Source organism: Dichomitus squalens, assembly GCF_000275845.1.
Source record: "Dichomitus squalens LYAD-421 SS1 unplaced genomic scaffold DICSQscaffold_23, whole genome shotgun sequence".
Taxonomy (NCBI): domain Eukaryota; kingdom Fungi; phylum Basidiomycota; class Agaricomycetes; order Polyporales; family Polyporaceae; genus Dichomitus; species Dichomitus squalens.
Genome location: NW_006766905.1, coordinates 22,750 through 40,660, shown reverse-complemented (window position 1 = coordinate 40,660; position 17,911 = coordinate 22,750). Strand labels below are relative to the sequence as shown.

Genomic DNA, 17,911 nt, shown 5'->3' with positions numbered 1-17,911 from the left:
TGCAAGCCTCAGCAGGTGAATTTCAAGGTGAGGTGTCACCACTTTGTCTAAGTCTAGCAGAAATGAATATATATAGTACTTGTGAAGAGGGTTTATATAATCTCTGGTGGTGCAGTGGTATAGAGCACCACCTCGGAACAAGTGTCATATAAAGGTGAGGTTGAGGGTTCAAGACTGGCTGAGAAAGTTTTTTTGACATATTTTTCCAGCACTTTAAATGCATCTGAGGCTTATAAACAGATGGTTTTGAGGTCATATTAAGCATTTCTACACTAGTCAAAAATTATGGACCCACTCTATCCACTACTATCAACGTCTACTGTAGCACTATTTCCGTCTACTATAATGCTATTTTGCACGAATTTGCACTGATAGTGCAAAATAGTGCAATTATTTTTGGGGACCTCTCGATTTTGCACTATTTTTCACTATTCAACTACTGTGTCTATTAAGAGCTAATTTGTGCTGAATAGGTGTAATTCGCAAAGGTGGTTTTTACAGATGCGCTCTATCTCTGCTGGAATGTCCGTTTTTCCATATCAGTGCCTGACACCACTTACATCACAACTCCACCTAGCTTCGGTGTTCTGCCAACTCCAGTAGGACCTCCTCCTCCGATATCTCTGATTCGGACTTAAGGGACACCGGCTTCGTAGTATATAAACCTCTGGACTTAGTACGGCATTCCTCAGTTTGGATATCTTGTTACCACACTCCCTGTCTGTTACGCTCGCTGTTATCTTACTGCAATCTATTCCTTCCGTCTCCGTCCGTTCTCCGTCCATTCTCCGTCTGCTCTCTGTCCAACCTCCCACTCCGAAATTGAGGACACCCTCGGGATCCTCAGGGCGTTGCTAATAACTTCACCGAAGTCCTCCCCCTGTGTCCACCTGGTCCCGACTCCGATCTCTGGTGGCCCAGCTCTAACAGTATATCTGAACTCAAACTGAGATCCCGATGACTAACCCTGACGAAACCTTCAGGGGGTTCACAGCGCGACGCGCTACCAACTCACCTCGGACTTTCTCTTTGGAATCTCTGACCCAGCATCGCGTTATGACCTGATCCTTGCCCACCACTCCACACCCAACATCCGTCCCTCTTCCCTGACATTCTCCGGATAACCCCTTCGTCATTCCCACGTTCATGAGACAACCCCTAGCCGGACCTGTGGAAAACCTGCCCATAAATCTGACGACAACTTTGCAAGCAGCATCGACCCCGACTGCAGACTTAGTGCAGGCTATCAGCCTCCTAGCTCAAACGCTCCAGATTCTGGCCGCCCCGAACTTCAACCAAATGGCACTGTCCTCAGAGTGCGGTAACGTTTGTGAACCAGACCAATTTGATGGGTCGGAGCCCGCCAAGCTCCGGTCATTCTTCACGCAGCTGGAGTTGGTCTTCAAGGCCCGACCTTAGACTTTCAACACGGACGAAACGAAGGTCACCTACGCCATCTCTTTCCTCAAGGGCACCGCCCTCCAGTGGTTCGAACCTTATATCCTAGAGAACCCCTCCAGAGTGCCTCCGGTGTTCATGTCGGACTACAAGGCATTCTAGGAGGAGCTCTGAACGAACTTCAGACCTTACAGTACCACCAGCACCACAGAACACAAGCTGGAGAATCTCTGTATGGGGGATAACCAGCGGATTGCCAAGTACATCACCCAGTTCAGCCACCTCACTACACAAGTCCGCTGGGGCCATGACACTCTCCGATACCAGTTCTACCGCGGACTTCTGGATCAGCTCAGGGACTGCATCTCCGAGATAGGAAAACCTGACAACCTCTCCGACCTCTGCATCCTCGCCCAGAGCCTGGACCACCGGTACTGGGAACGAAAGGCTGAACATAACCGTGAAACCTCTGGTCCCTCCAAGTCCAGTTCCAAGTCAGGCTCCAGAACCTCTCAGTCCGAACCCCGCTCCTCTTCGAACTCCCAGTTGACTCCTCGCGCGCCCCAGAAGTCCTCTGACGGCAAGTCCAGCGCCTCTGGATCTACTCCGAAGTCCAACTCAAAGCCCAAATCCACGGACAAGTCTGCTCCGAAGCCATATGCGGATAAGCTCAGGAAGGATGGGAAGCTTACCCCGGAGGAGCGGCAACACCGCCTGGCAGGAGACCTCTGCCTCTTCTGTGGAGGAGCCGGGCACTCCACAAACACTTGTCCTAAGAAATCCACTCCGTCGGCAAAAGGCAGAGCAGCCCAAGCCGACCCAACTCCGGGGCCCGACTCTTCGGCCCCGGAAGGAGCAAAAAACTAGTCCGCAGTTCCCCCAACTCTGTGCCTAGCGGGAACTGCGTTGACAGCGCCGGCACGGAGATCCAAGTTCGTCTAAACACATCCGCTCTTTCTGATCCCTCGTCCCTTGTTTTCGACCTGTACTCCGAATCTGTTCCAAAGCCTTTCAAGGCCCTGGTCGATAGCAGTTCCACTCATTGTTCCTTAGACTCTGAATTTATTGACACTTTCGGACTTCTGTACCATTCCGTTTCTCCAATCGCTCTCTGACTATTCAATGGGTCTTTCAACCAGATAATCACCTGGGAAGTTTTGCTTGCTCTGCAGTTCACCTCCGGGGAAATTATGTCCGTAGATTTCTATGTTACTCCACTGGACAAATCTGTCTCCGCCGTTCTGGGATACAGCTGGCTCTCTGCTTACAATCCGTTGATTGACTAGAAGAGAGACCGCATTCAATTTCGAACTGCGCTGGGGGAACATTCCTCCGCCTCTGTACCCGATGATCCCAAACTCTGGTCTCCACCTCCGGCACCTCCAGAGTCCTTGCTTTCGTCCTCCGCCCCACAGGTCTCCCTTGTGAACACCGCGGCATCCGCCTGGGCTTGCAAGCTGCCGGAATCTGAGAGCTTCACGCTCAATCTATTCTCCGCTTCAGTGGCCGAGGTTCTCGCCAGGAACTCTGCCACCTCCGACTCCATCCTGGGCCTCTCCAATGTTCTGGAGGAGTACCACGAGTTTATGGACATTTTCAGCAAGACCAAGGCCAATACTCTTCCGGAGCACCGCCCCCACGACCTCAAGATCACCCTCGAGGAAGGTGTGGTACCTCCGCTTGGTCCTATCTACTCCCTCTCACAGCTGGAACTGGACGCCCTCCGAGAGTACTTCGACGAGAACCTCCGCTCCAGTTTCATCCGCCCGACCAATTCTCCATACGGAGCTCCAGTCCTCTTTGTTAGGAAAAAGGATGGCTCTCTCCGACTCTGCGTCGATTACCGTGGGCTCAACAAGATCACCTGGAAGGACCGTTACCCGCTCCCGCTGATCTCCGACCTCCTGGTTTCTCTGTGGAAGGCTCGAATCTACATGAAGATCAACCTCCGGCATGCGTACAACCTGGTCCAAATTGCATCCGGAGATGAGTGGAAGACCGCCTTCCGGACTTGTTACGGCTCATTTGAATGGCTCGTAAAGCCGTTCGGACTTTCCAATGCCCCCGCAGCATTTCAACACTTCGTTAACAAGGTCTTCGTGGACTTGCTAGACGTCTGGGTAGTGGTCTACCTCAATGATATCCTCATCTACTCTGACAATCCGGCAGACCACCGGAAACATGTCCGAGAAGTACTCCGATGTCTCAGGAAGCACCAGCTCTACACCTGTGCGGATAAGTGTGAATTCCACGTGGACACTGTGAAGTACCTTGGATATATCCTCTCCTCCAAAGGTCTCACCATGTCCAACTCCAAGATCAAGGCAATCATGGATTGGCCAGAACCCCGGAAGATCTGCAATATCCAGTCATTCTTAGACTTCGCGAACTTCTACCGGAGGTTCATCCACAACTACTCCGAGATTGTCCTCCCGCTGACTTGGCTTACTCGGAAATCCATCCCGTGGAACTTCTCCGACAATGCCCGAAAAGCCTTCAACGCCTTGAAGCAGGCCGTCACCTCCGCCCGGGTACTTCACCACTGGGAACCGGACCGACAAATCACTGTCAAAACGGACACCTCGGACTATGCGATCACTGGGATTCTCTCTATCACCACTGACTCCAGCGAACTCCACCCCGTCGCTTTCCACTCCCAGATGTTGACCGGCGCGGAGCTGAACTACGACACGCACAATAAGGAACTCCTGGCAATCTATAAAGCCTTCCAGACCTGGTGGCACTATCTTGAAGGCTCTGGAACTTTGATCGACGTGGTCACCAATCACAAGAACCTAGAGTACTTCGTGACCTCCAAGATGCTAATCTGACGCCAGGCTCGGTGGTCAGAATTCCTATTGCAGTTCAACCTGGTAATCCGGTTCTGCCCGCGGAAAACTGGGGGTCAAACCCGACGCACTCACCTGCCATTGGGATGTCTACCCAAAAGGAAGAGATAGCAACTACTTCGCTGTCAACCCACACAACTTCCAGCTGGTGTTCACCCAGGAGCAACTCGCTATGTCTCTCCAAGTGATGTACCTCTGAGAACTGGTCCTCTGAGCCTCCGTCCTTTTCAACGCCGAGAAACTGCATTCCGACGTCTGAGCAGCCCAGAACTCCAATAACCCGTCTCCAGAACTCGCCACAGCCATCAAGTTGGCCTCCAAAGGTAACCCCCCATGGTCCAAGGACAAAAAAGGGTTCTTCCGGCTCAATGGCCAAATCTACATCCCGGACTCTGAAGACCTCTGTCTCTGAGTCCTCCGGGCCTACCACGATTACCCAACCGCCAGACACTGGGGCCAGAACAAGACCCAGGCCCTGGTCCTCCAAGAATACTCCTGGCCTGGACTCCAACTCTTTGTCCAAGACTACTGCAAGTCCTGTACCACCTGCGCGCGATCCAAAGCTCTCTGTCACCTTCCCTACTGAACCCTCAAGCAGCTCCCGATCCCGGAGTGTCCATGGAACTCCATCTCCATGGACCTCATCGAGCAACTGCCAAACTCTGACGGTTTCACAGACATCCTGGTTGTCGTCGACCGGCTCTCCAAACAGGCCATCTTCATCCCGACGCACAATACACTCGACGCTCCGGAGCTCGCGGAACTGTTCCTTAAGCACGTCTTCTCCAAGCACGGAGTTCCGTCCCACATCACCTCTGACCGTGGCTCGGAACTTGTGTCCCACTTCTTCCACTCCCTCGGAACTATCCTTGACATGAACCTCCACTTCATCTCCGGGTACCATTCCGAAGGCGATGGCCAGACAGAATGTGTTAACCAAACCCTCAAACAGTATCTCCAGATCTACTGCAACTACCAGCAGGACAACTGGGCCTGCCTCCTTCCGCTCGCAGAATTTGCGTACAACAATGCTCCGAATGCGACCACCAGAATCTCTCCATTCTTCGCTAACAAGGGATATCACTCCAGCCTCACGGTCCACCCGGAGCATGACATCACCTCCGGCTGAGCACTCGAGTTTGCCGTCGATCTGGACGAGCTCCAGGCAGAACTCTGACAGCACATTTCCGAGGCTCAAGCCCGCTACCAAGTCCAGGCGAACAAGCACCAATTGCCAGCTCCGGACTTCCGCATCGGAGACCTGGCCTATGTCCGTGCGCAGCACATCCGCTCCACTCGCCCCTCCAAGAAGCTCTCTGAAAAGTTCCTTGGTCGTTTCCCCATTATTGCTCAAGTTGGATCACATTCCTTCACCCTCCGGCTTTCAGACTTCATGCGAGCAGTGCACCCCGTCTTCCACGTCTCCCAGCTGGAGCCCGCAACCCCAAGCACCATCGCGGGCCGAGTGCAAACTCCACCACCTCCGGTCGAGGTCAACAGAGAACTCGAATATGAGGTTGCGGAGATCCTCGACTCCAAGTTGGACAAACACCGACGGAAGTGCCAGCTCCTGTACAAAGTCTGATGGTCCGGGTATGAGGGAACTGATGAGGAGATCTCCTGGATCCTCGCCATGGAACTCGGACATGCACAGGAACTCGTCTCGGACTTCCACTCCGCTTATCCGGACAAACCCGGACCCCTATGGGAACTCTGAATTGCTAAGTACTCCGGAATTCTGTCCTCTCTGGCTAACTCCCCATATCCAGGTGTTGAGGTATGTGGGTACTTGACAAGAAAAAGATTGACCCATTACCACTTTACAGGGGTCTATCTATCTATGTCCACGTCCGTGTCCGTGTCCGTGTCCGTGTCCGTGTCCGTGTCCGAATCCCTACTCCTGCGCCTGCTCCGGCCCCTTCTCCGCTTCCTGCTCCCGACCCTGCTCTGCCTCTGATCCCGGCTCCCAATCTGGCTCCGCCATGTCAAACTCCTCCATCTCCGCCCAGTCCAGGTCCGACTCTAAGTGCCCCTCATCGTTCGAGGGCTCACTCTCCAGGAGATCGGTGATTCCACCAAAGTACTCCTGGTAGATCCCCTCCTTGCTCCGAACTAGGTCAGAGATTGCGCCGTGAGTGTCACGGACGTTGGACAGGTGCCCCTTTTTGCTGCTCATCCCCTTCCCTTTGACGCCCACCTTCCATTTTCGGACCATTTCCTTTTCTAGCCCATCCCAGTTTAGACACTGTAGATATGCTCCCACAGCTGCATGCTACGTTCCTGTGATCGCCATGCCATTGCCTTTTCTTTCTCGCCCTTTGTTCTCTCTTTGTCATCTTCGCTGCCTCGCTCTCGTGCCTTGTCCTTGGTTGCTAAGCAGCCCCTCTAGTATATAAGGACCCCCTTAGGCGCTCCCTAGTCCCCATCTTGACCTCTTGGTCATTAGGACTAGGTGAGCGACCATAGCGCTGTATTTTCCCTCGAGTGCTAATGTATAACTTGGTCATTGAGACTAGTCTGCCGCTGTCTGCATGAAGACTAGCTTTTGTAGGTCTTGTGCCCTCGTGCCGACCTCCACTCTGTCCCCGTCGAGTTTTCTGTCACATTTATCCCTCTCCCTCTCTCTCTTTCTCTTTCGCCTCCTTGCCGCTCACCTACGGGTTTGTCGCCGAACGTCGACCCGAGTCTCCGCGCCTAGTCGCCGCGACAGTGGGTAAGGCACATCTTGCGCTGGAGCTCCTTCAACTCCTCTTGGAACTGCCAGATCTCCGACATGGCATAGCAGAGGGTCTTGAGGACTGTGATCTCCCTCCGTGCATGCCGGCTGAAGGGGAGATTGGCCTCCATGGGGGCTGTGGCCATGTTGATCTCTTTCTCCTTCCGCTCGAATTCCTCCTTCTTCCGCTCTGCCTCCAGCCTCTCCTCCTGCTCTGCTGTCGTCTCTCACTTCTTCCCCCGGACCTTGGACGAGGACCCGGGCGCAGGCCCTGTCTTCTCCACTGGCTTCTCCGCTGGGGCCGCCTTCTTGCGGGGGGTGGACGGACCGGCAGGGGTCACCAAGGCCTCGTCATTGGAGATGACGACGGCGGGAGTCTTGTCCGCCCGCTGGCCCCCGGTGCACTTGGTCTTGGACCTCGCACAGGCCTGGCAGGCCCGGGCACATGAACGGTCCACAGAGATGAGACAGGCGATTCTCTTCTCCTTGCACTCGGCGCAAGTTTTTCTGCTAGACAAGTCAGTACAACTCCGGTGGCAGAACTCCGGACTTACTTGGCCAGAGCCCACACCATCTCCGTCCGAGCCCATTTCCGCTTGAGCGTGATGTCGACGATCTTGTTGTCATTATTGTCGCGGTGGTGCTTGCTCGGACCGGCCTCCGGAAACTCCAGGGGGACTCCACATGCCCCAATGCAGGCTTCTGGGCCCGCTCCTTCTCCGCCCGCTGCCGCTCCCCCAGCTCCTTCTGCAGTCACGCCCTCTCCTGCTCCAGCAGCTCCACCTCCTCCCTTGCCCGCTGCTCCTGCTCCGCCTTCTCCCGCTCCACACGCTCCTCGTCCTCCCAGATTTGCTATCGCACCGCTGTGAGCTGGGCAGGCAGCTGCTGCTACTTTTCGATAGGCGGAGTTCCAGGCACGGTGTACGACTTAGAAAAAAAAACAGGGGGGCAATGGGTATGGTGGGGTTAGGCGACGCCTGCAGCACCCCAACCTTTATAGATTCTCCGCTCCCCAACTCTGCTTGCCCTAAACATCGCCGATCAAACTTGCTTCTTTTTCCGTTCCCTTTCCCACATCCTCCGTTTCAACTTCCTCGAATTCCACACGTGATCTGGTCTGGACCCCTGACTCTGAACTTTGTACAATACTATAGGCCTCGGGGGCTCGGACCTAAGGGGGGATACTGTTACACCCCATGCCTAAGTCCCTCCGGAACTCCGTCAGACAGCACACTAACTCTGTCGAACCTCCGGACTTGCTTACAAGTAGTTACTTATGTGCTAGTTTTCATCCCCTTTCCGGTCTCCGATGGGGGCCATGTGGTTTTCTGAGTGTCTGCTCCGCCTCCGCTGGAATGTCCGTTTTTCCATATCAGTGTCTAATGCCACTTACATCACAGCTCCACTTAGTGTCGGTGTTCCGCCAACTCTGGTCAGACCTCCTCCTCCGATATCTCCAATTCAGACTTAAGGGACACCGGCTTCACAGTTATAAACCCCTGGACTTAGTACAGTGTTCCTCAGTTCGGATATCTCATTACCTCACTCCCTGTCTGCTATGCTCTCTGTTACCTTACTGCAATCTATTTTTCCCGTCTCCGTCCGTTCTTTGTCCGCTCTCTGCTCCGTCCTCCGTCTGACCTCCAACTTCATAATCGAGGACACCCTCGAGATCCTCAGGGCGTTGCCAATAGCTTCACCGAAGTCCTCTCCCCATGTCTGCCCAGTCCTGACTCTGATCCCTGGAACTCCGGAACTCCGGTGGCACAGTCTTAACACTTTGCCACTCACCTACAGAGTTGTCACCAAACATCAACCCGGGTCTACATGTCTAGTCACCGTGACAGACGGCTTCCTACAGTTGCACAGCTCCTTACCTGACACTATGCCCCCAGTCACATGTAAGAGCCCTAACAATGACAACTCTCAACCCTTCCACTCCAGCCGACCCCCTTTCTCCAAGCCGACCTTCCTCTCCATTGCCATGCTACTACTACCTGGCGGCCAACTGCTAGCTCCCTGCAAACCACCCTAGAATCAATGTGGGATTTCATATTTCCCCACAAATCTGTTTGCTATCAGAAACTATGGAGGAGGGTATAGAGATGGACAATCAGGACAATTGTGCTTAGAAACAGGAGTAATATTACCATTCGTACACCCCCCCATCTTTTTGCATAAAACTACTACTTCCTTATTACCCTTGTATACACTCAACCCCTTCCACTTCCCTCAGTGACCCATACATACCGTTCATCTCCCTATCATCTGCCTGTACACTACCATTCCCCCTTCTGCCCCCCTAATGACTACTTTCTCAGACCTGGCCCCCATCCTAATGCTTCCCGTTTCGGCTATATGCCCAGACCCTAAATGGGACTTTGACCCTTTCTTTTTTCAATTATATTTCCTTACCCTGACCCAGACCTGGACCCTTATCTCAACCCTTTCTCCTTTTGGTTACATGACCCGACCCTGACCCTGACCCAGGACCCTACCCTGCCTCTATCCCCTTTTGATAATATAGCAGGACCCTGGCCTCGGCCCTATACTATACTTATCCCTCCCTAAGTCCAGCCTCGACCAGACTCATTCCCTTGTGGTCTCCCTATACCTCTCTACTTTAAACAGTCCTCTTCACCTTTTTAACTTGGTCGGTTCCTCAGAGTATAGAAGGAGGTCTGTAGTCGGTAGAGGCTCCCCACTTCTGTTCTTCTCTTTGTTACCCTCCTGTATCCCTATTTCACTCAATCTAGGGACTTGTGCAATACTCCCTCCTCTGTGTGCTACACCACATACTTGGATAAGTTTATGTGATAAGTTTGGATAGACTTGTATTAGTACTTCATTGTAACAGCTGCCTTCTTCTCAAAGATTTTTTTGAAGAGGTAACCTGGAATCATAACATCCAGATCCTGCATCTTGTCCAGAGTTGCTGACTTGCGGGCCATTTCCTATAATGGGTTCATTTTGGCTCTGATCGAAGCAGAGCCCCTGTGAGAGTGGAAGGTCCTCCATTGGGGGAATTTCCAGTGTGAGATACGGTTGAGAGAGAGAGGTGCTTGGTTGTGGGAGATAATGTACCGGTGTTCTGTGGTAAATCAAAGTTGTCTTGAAAGATCCCCGTTATGGGTTTGCCCCTAATGTAGGCCAAGAGGACTTCATCTTCATTGAGGCACAGACTCTTAATAGGTGGTTCTGGGTCTGCTGCTGCAATCTCTAACATGTTCTGTGCCTATTTGATGACTGCCTTCTGTTGCTGCAGCCAGGGTAACCCCAGGATGACAGTCTTGTTGCATGGGGCAGTTAACAGCAGTTGAGAGTCATAGTCAACTCCCACAGTGTTCAGAGTTGTGTGGACAGCATAGGTGATAGATCCTTGCAAGTTCAGCATGCCATCTACATTGTAGACTGGAATTGAAGTCAATAACAGAGTAAGAGGGAGCTAAAACTTGGTAGTGAAGGACTTGTCAATGAAGAGTCCTTCCGCTTTGGAGTTGATAAGGGCATGAGTTTTGACGGTTTGATTCTCACAGGTTAGAGAGATGCGTATATGCATGGATTGCTTGGATATATCTGCTATAATTACTAGTGATACCATAACTGTTACGCCAAAGTACCAACACAAGTCTATCCAGACTTATCACATGGACTTATCCAAGTACGCAGTGTAGCACACAAGGGAAGAGTATTGAGGGATATAGGGATACAGGTGTGTAACAAAGAGGAGAAAAGAAGTGGGGAGCCTCTACTGGCTACAGACCTCCTTATATATTCTGGGGCACCGACTATATTAGAAAGGCGAAGGGAATTGTCCAAAGTAGGGAGGTATGAGGAGACTGTAAGGGAACAAGTCTGGTCGAGGCTGGATTCAGGGAGGGATAAGTATAGTATAGGGCCAAGGCCAGGGTCCTACTATACAATCAAAAGGGGATAGAGGCAGGGTAGGGTCCTGGATCAGGGTCAGGGTCAGGTCATATAACCAAAAGGAGAAAGGGTTGAGACAAGGGTTGAGGTCTGGATCAGGGTAAAGTAATATAGACCAAAAGGGAAAGGGTCAGGGTCGTACTCAGGGTCCGATCATGTAGACAAAAGGGGAAGTATTAGGAAAAGGGCTGAGTCCGGAAACATAACACTGCGTACTTGGATAAGTCCGCGTGATAAGTCTGGATAGACTTGTGTTAGTACTTCAGTGTAACAATGACCTGCAGTCACTTAACAAAGTCAGTATTTGGGATGCAGGTGTCCCACCAATCATTGATGACTTTGTTGAACTGTTTGCTGTATATCAATGCTATACAGTATTTGATCTGTTTTCAGGATATTATGTGCGCATTATTGACCCGCGGAGCAGGAATATGACATCATTTATGACTCTGTTGGGCTTTCTATGAATCACTTGGCTTCAGGGATATACAAACTCACTGGCTGAGTTTAAGAGCTGCACAATATTCATCCTTCAAGATGAAATTCCTCATGTGGCAAACATATTCATCAACAACTTGTCTATGAAAGGTCCTAAGGAGCAATACTGAACATGGTAGACCAGAAATATTGAGATAGAACTCTGGCGTTAGATGATTCATATGGAAACATGCTGTGAATGTGCACAGAATTATGCAGGTGCCACAGTCTCAGCTAACTAAAAAAAGCAAGTATGCAAACTACCTCAATTGGCCACCACTGAGAACAGTGAGTGATGTGTGAGGGTTTCTAGGACTTTGTGGCACTGTGCGTATATGGAAACAGGGGTTCTTAGAGATATGTCAATCCCTAATTTGAGCTCATTTGGAAGCATAAAGAGTTCATCTGGGATAATCAATGAGAAGACGTGTTTTAGTAGCTCAAACATCTAGTCACTAGTGCACCTGCGCTTCATCCAATTGACTACACCTCAGATCAATTAGTATATATGTCCATCAACTTAAGCAATATTGTGGTAGGATTCGTTCTGTCTCAAGAGGATGAAAATGGTCGGTATAGACCTGCAAGATATAGATCTCTGCTATTCAATGATTGAGAGGCTAGGTATAGTCAACCAAAGCTTGAACTGTATAGATGCTTATGTGCCTTGCGGCATTGGCGGTTGTACTCCATTAGTGTCAAGAGACTCATACTAGAAGTTGATGTCAAGTATATCAAAGACATACTCAACAATTCTGACCTTCTGCCAAATGTGACTCTTGTTATGCTGAAGTACTAACACAAGTCTATCCAGAGTTATCACGTGGACTTATCCAAGTATGTAGTGTAGCACACGGAGGAAGAGTATTGTGCAAGTCCCTAGATTGAGGGATCTAGGGGTACAGGAGGGTAACAAAGAACAGAATAGAAGTGGAGAGTCTCTACCGACTACAGGCCTCCTTATGTACTATGGGGTACCAACCGTATTAGGAAGGCAAAGGGAACCGACCAAAGTAGGAAGATATGAAGAGGCTGTAAGGGAACACGGCTAAACTCCATATAGTACATAGCCTAAGTCAGGGTCCTACAATATAACTGAGAGGGGATAGAGGAAGGGTAGGGTCCTAAGTCTAGGCCAGAGTCGAGTCATATAACTAAAAAGGGAAAGTGTCGAGGCAAGGGTCAGGGGCTGGGTCAGGGTAAAGTAATATAGCCAAAAAAGGAAAGGGTCAGGGCTGTACTCAGGGTCCGGTCATACAGACAAAAGGGCAAGTATTAGGAAAAGGGCTGAGTCCGGGAACGTAGCCGTCAGGGGACAGAATGGGGGATGGTAGTGTACAGGCAGACGATAGGGGAACAAAATGATAAGCATAGATTGCTAAAGAGAGGGAAGGAGGTTGAGTGTACGCAAAGGTGACAAGGAGTAGTAGTCCGATAACGAAAAGATGGGAGGTGGGGTGTACCAATGGTAACAACTCTCAATGGATGGACATGGGGCATTATGCTCTTTAACTTCAAATTGAAACATGTTCCAGCTGAGAGGCATTGTGGACCAGATGCACTATCTAGGAGGCCCCTGTTACAGCCAATAAGCTGTGCCACCAGACAAATAAAAACAAGCTTGCTGATGCAGGGGTTCATCTAGAAAAACAGCCTTTGTGAATTGACATCTATTATCACTATTCAGATAATCTTATCTAAATTAGCAAATATTAGCAAAGATAAGACCTGCAATAGTACTACTTGTTAGATGTATTTTTTGAGTAGTGCAACTAAGTATTGATCAGCATACATAGTACTAGATATAACTACTCTTCACCATCACTTTTTTGATAGTGCCACTTAGTGCCACCATGATACTATTATATCACTACTATAAACATGATCCTCTGATTTTGACTATTTTGCACTACTGTAATACTATTTTGTGCTATCTTAGCACTACTCATCTAGGGGAGACTCAAGTAAGATGACAATCCTTTATTGATACCTCATAGTTTTTAACTAAAGCATTACACACCCCTACAGCTATAAGACAATCATGATAGCTGGCTTATTCTTAGGGCACAATCAACACAGAACTTATTATGATGTACATAATTAAGCTACCAGCACAGTATTTATATTGTAAAGTGTACTCTATAGCACACTCTATACCATATACATAGCTTCAGACATCATATATATGAGCTTTGACAGATGGAACTCAAGGTAAGGTGTCATCAGTTGACCAAAGTTGAGCAACAATGGGTATGAGTAATATTTGTGGAGAAGATCTATATGAGTATTAGTGGTGCAGTGGCATAGAGCACCATTTCAAAACAGCATGGTTGAGGTTGAGGGTTCAAGACTAGCTAAGAACACTTCTCCCAAATATTTTTCCAGCACTTTTAATGCATCTAGAGCTTATAGACAGATGATTTTGAGGTCATATAAATCATTTCTGCACTAGTTAGAGATCATAGACTCACTCTATCCACTGCTATCAATGTCTACTGTAGTACTATTTTTGTCTACTATAGCACTATTTTGCACTAATTTGCATTCAGTGCAATTATATTTGGGGACCTCTTGATTTTGCACTGTTTTCAACTATCTGACTACTGTGTCTGTTAAGAGCTAGTTTGTACTAAATAGATGTAATTTGCAGAGGTGGTTTGTACAGATAGGGTAGTGAGAAGGTAGAGCTGTTAGCTACCTATAGAAGAGATGGGGGATCAATGAGAGGATCAAGTTCAAGGTTCTCTGCCTCAGACCCTCTGCTATATATACTAGTACAATGGTGCACAGACTAGGTATCTATTCGTCCATTGTTTGATCAAAGAGTTCCCTCACTCATGCCTTGCCTCATAGTCTCACTGACACAGAGTACTTGTCAATGAGTGCTGGTGAACATCACCGGCCTCTGCAGAGTCTGGAGCATGAATCAATGGTGTTCTGATGTCCAATAAAAGTTGTCAGTGGTTGAGATGAGCATCTGGCATGGTGCACATGACCTCCAGGTCATGTAGCATGAGAAAACTGTGACAGCCTCCCATAGAGGTAGAGAAGAAGGAAGTTGCAGTTATGGAGGGCTGAATAGACACTTTGTCAATCCTGGCCCTACAGATAACTGTGTCCCTTTAAGAACAGACTTCTGAGATGATGGTCATCGCACTAATTATTCTAGAAAATAAGCAAGAGAAAACTTTACAAGACATCCAACATTTGCTACATCTACTAGAATCATCTACATTCTTATCTATTGTGATAAAGTGCAGATCTCTGCAGTGTACAACACAATTCTTCTTTGTTGAAGTGAATCTGTTTAAGATGCGACAGAACAGTCCCCCTCTCTTGGTGGCCTTCCTTGCAGATTGTGTAACCACATGGTGATCTACGGGTTCTAGCCCTTTCTATCTCCCACATGGTGTGCATCCAGTGTTACCTTTTGACTTGATAGAAGCCACATTTATGATGTCTGGGTTCCAGACTGGTCTTACCTCTGTTGAACTTCTGCCATTGCAAATGCATCAGCTAGACAAGAGCCCCCATGACCTAGAGTGTCCAAGCAATATTATCAAGTTGTTGGAGTCAGTGCTGTAGCACCGTCAATTTTAATCGCACCAAGTCCCGCATCGCGCCATACATAGTTCGCACTGTCCGCTATCTACGGTAATTTTCGTATAGTCACAACTCTCGTTCACATAGAGATATCGCATTTCTTTCACTAGTAGTCTCCATTTCTGTAGAGATCATCTGACTGCACTCTAGAATAGTGTCTACCTTACGCACTTCTGGTCCGTTTGGCGCCATTCCAGCGCCACGTAGTGTATGGTCGTGTTAGCTAGTTCCCACGCGCTCTGTGCGCCGTCATCTGCGCCTGGTTGACTCGAGTATCCTTAAGACTTACAGAGCTCGACTTAGGTGTGTAGCACAGTTTCCTTGCAATGAAAAGACTTACAGAGCTCGACTTAGGCCATTGCGACCCCTCTGAGGCCCACTGCAGCTAACGATTAGAAACTAGACTACAAGCACTCACAGACACAACTGTGCAAAGTCACCGTGGCAGCAGTGTTGGCAGGCATAGGCAATGGCACGGGTCTACCCCCAGGTGTCACCTATGTGACCCTTGATCCAATCCATGGAATACCCTTACCCGTGACCCAGGGGTCACAGCGGGTCAAGGGTGCAAGTGCCGGGTGCCAAGGGTATGGCAGGTATGGGTCAACCTCAGGGTTTACCCATCACTTATCTAGCTAACGAACTGTTAGCAGCCCATCTAAAGCTTGATACAGCATTAAGGCTGTCAATAGCTAATTTCAATGGTCCGAACAGAAAGCAAAGGTGAAATGAAGTGGCATCAGGCTGGATTGAACCCAATACCTCACGGTCTGAGCACAGCTGCCCAAAAACCAATAACCACTACACTACAGCAGCTCATAATTGAGCAGATCTATAGGTGTATACATACACGTTTTTTAGCGCTTAACCAAGCGCTTATACCCGTAACCCTTACCACGGGTCAAGGGTTTGGCAAGGGTTGGGGGCTGGTGACCCTTGATCTGACCCTTAGCACTTGACCCTTGGTAACCCTTGAGGGTCAGTGACACCGTTGCCGTTGCCTAGGCAGGCACAGTCAAGAGTTTGAGATAGTGGAGGGGATGCATGGGCAGAACCAAGTGTTAACAGAGAGGGATGATGGGTGCGCACAGGGATAAACGTCAACACAAAACTTCAGTCAGAGCACAGGGCTCATAACCTGATAAACAATGAAAAGTTGGCCAGACTGGGGATTGAACCTGGGTCATCCCATATGTGCTGGGAGGTGTGACCACTACACCATCTAACCAATACTAGAGTATGAATTCTACAGATTTCAACAACGATTACTTGCAGAAACAGAACCACTTCGAGGCGGGTATAGACAGCTGATGGATAGTCACAGAATTTCTCCTGAAATAAGGAGCAGGAGTTGTGTATGGTCATTGAGTAGTATCATTTGACTGTCACTATTACCATTGGTACACCCCCCTCCCCATCTTTTTCGTTATTGGACTACTACTCCCTTGTTGCCTTTGTGTACACTCAATCCCCTTCCCCTCCCCTCGGCAATCCATGCTTACCTTCCTATCTCTCCATCATCTGCCTGTACACTACCATCCCCCATTCCATCCCCTGACAACTATGTTTCCAGACTCAGCCCTTTCCCTCTAATACTTCCCCTTTCGTCTACATGATCAGACTCTGGGTACAACCCTGACCCTTTCCCTTTTTGGCTATATTACTTTTCTCTAATCGGCCCTCAACCCTTGTCTCAACCCTTTCCCTTTTCAGTTACATGACCCAACCCTGACCCTGACTCAAGACCCTATCCTGCCTCTATCCCCTTTCAGTTATATCACAGGACCCTGACCTCGGCTATGTACTATATTGAGTCCAGCCTCAACCAGACACGTTCCCTTACAGTCTCCTCATATCTCCCTACTTTGAACGGTTTCCCCCCTCCTTCCTAATACAGTGGGTGCCCCAGAATATATAAGGAGGCCTGTAGTCGATAGAGGCTCCCTGTCACAGCCAACGAGCTGTGCCACCAGATAAACAAGGACAAGCTTACTGGTGGTGGGGTTGGTGCTGAGGGGTGAAGCAACTCTAGGTGACACAGCAAGAGATGATGCAAAGAAGTAGATTCCCTAGACTAGAAGGGGCAGTGAGAAGGTAGGGCTGCTAGCTACCTACAGACGAGATGGGTGATCAACGAGAAGATCAAGTCTGAGGTTCCCTACCTCAGACTCCCTACTATATATACTAATACATCGGTGCACAGACCAGGTACCTGTTGACCATTGTTTGGTCAGAGTTCTCTGCCTCATGTCCTACCCTCTGACCTGCCTCATAGTGACCTTACAACTAATATCTGAGTTGTGCTGAGTCCGGACCCCTACCAATGAGTAAGCACTCCTGCTATCACATCAGTCACCTGTCAGTGAGTGAGGATGGGCGTTCCCGGCCGTCATGAGGTCTGGGGTTCGATCCTGGCCTCTCTTCTTTCCGATACGAGTTGTCTGCGGTCAAGGTGAGCATCTGTCCCAGTACACATGACCCTCAGGTCACATGGCACGAGAAAACTGTGACACTACCCCCTCTTCAAGATCTGAGCTCCTGCGAAGTGTTCAAACCAAATATTGCGTTGAAACTTCCGGGCAACTGGTCGTGGGTTGTTGAGAGCGATCGGCTGTGGTGCGTTCGGATGGAGGGCATGGAATTTGTCGAGTAGTTCTTTGACGTATTTGACATTGCGCACAGATTCCCAAGTCGCTTCAGAGACATCATATCCTGCCTATTTGACGAAGTATTGCACATATCCACGGTTGACTCGAGAGTCTAGAATCTTTTTGACTTCAAACTCATCGTGGCCTTCAACTTCAATCGGGTCAGGTTTCTCCGAGTTGTGGTTGCCGATCTCGTCTTCATGGTAGGGGATAAGCTTTGAAGCATGGAAGATGGGGTGGACCTTGTTCTGCGGTGGAAGTTTGATTCTGAAGTCGACGGGTCCAATCTTCTC

General features: G+C 49.5%; 3 protein-coding genes and 1 non-coding gene across 4 annotated transcripts; 1 reads left to right on the top strand and 3 right to left on the bottom strand.

Annotated features, from left to right (window-relative positions):
• Positions 1-4,263: 4,263 nt before the first annotated feature.
• DICSQDRAFT_63901 (uncharacterized protein) lies at positions 4,264-5,151 on the bottom strand (the record flags this gene model as incomplete). The annotated part of the gene is made up of 1 exon (XM_007367122.1): positions 4,264-5,151. The coding sequence occupies one exon, from the start codon at positions 5,149-5,151 to the stop codon at positions 4,264-4,266; it is 888 nt and encodes a 295-aa protein (XP_007367184.1).
• Positions 5,152-6,141: 990 nt separating this feature from the next.
• DICSQDRAFT_171455 (uncharacterized protein) lies at positions 6,142-6,462 on the bottom strand (the record flags this gene model as incomplete). Its single annotated transcript, XM_007367121.1, has 1 exon — positions 6,142-6,462. The coding sequence occupies one exon, from the start codon at positions 6,460-6,462 to the stop codon at positions 6,142-6,144; it is 321 nt and encodes a 106-aa protein (XP_007367183.1).
• Positions 6,463-12,073: 5,611 nt separating this feature from the next.
• DICSQDRAFT_35654 (uncharacterized protein) lies at positions 12,074-12,940 on the top strand (the record flags this gene model as incomplete). Its single annotated transcript, XM_007367120.1, has 2 exons — positions 12,074-12,159; positions 12,820-12,940. Coding segments are annotated over 2 exons (207 nt in total), but the record flags the coding sequence as incomplete, so codon positions are not given.
• A 3,187-nt stretch (positions 12,941-16,127) lies between these two features.
• On the bottom strand, positions 16,128-16,198 carry DICSQDRAFT_t115. Its single transcript has one exon. It is a non-coding gene; the product is annotated as a tRNA-OTHER (tRNA).
• Between the last annotated feature and the right edge of the window lie 1,713 nt (positions 16,199-17,911).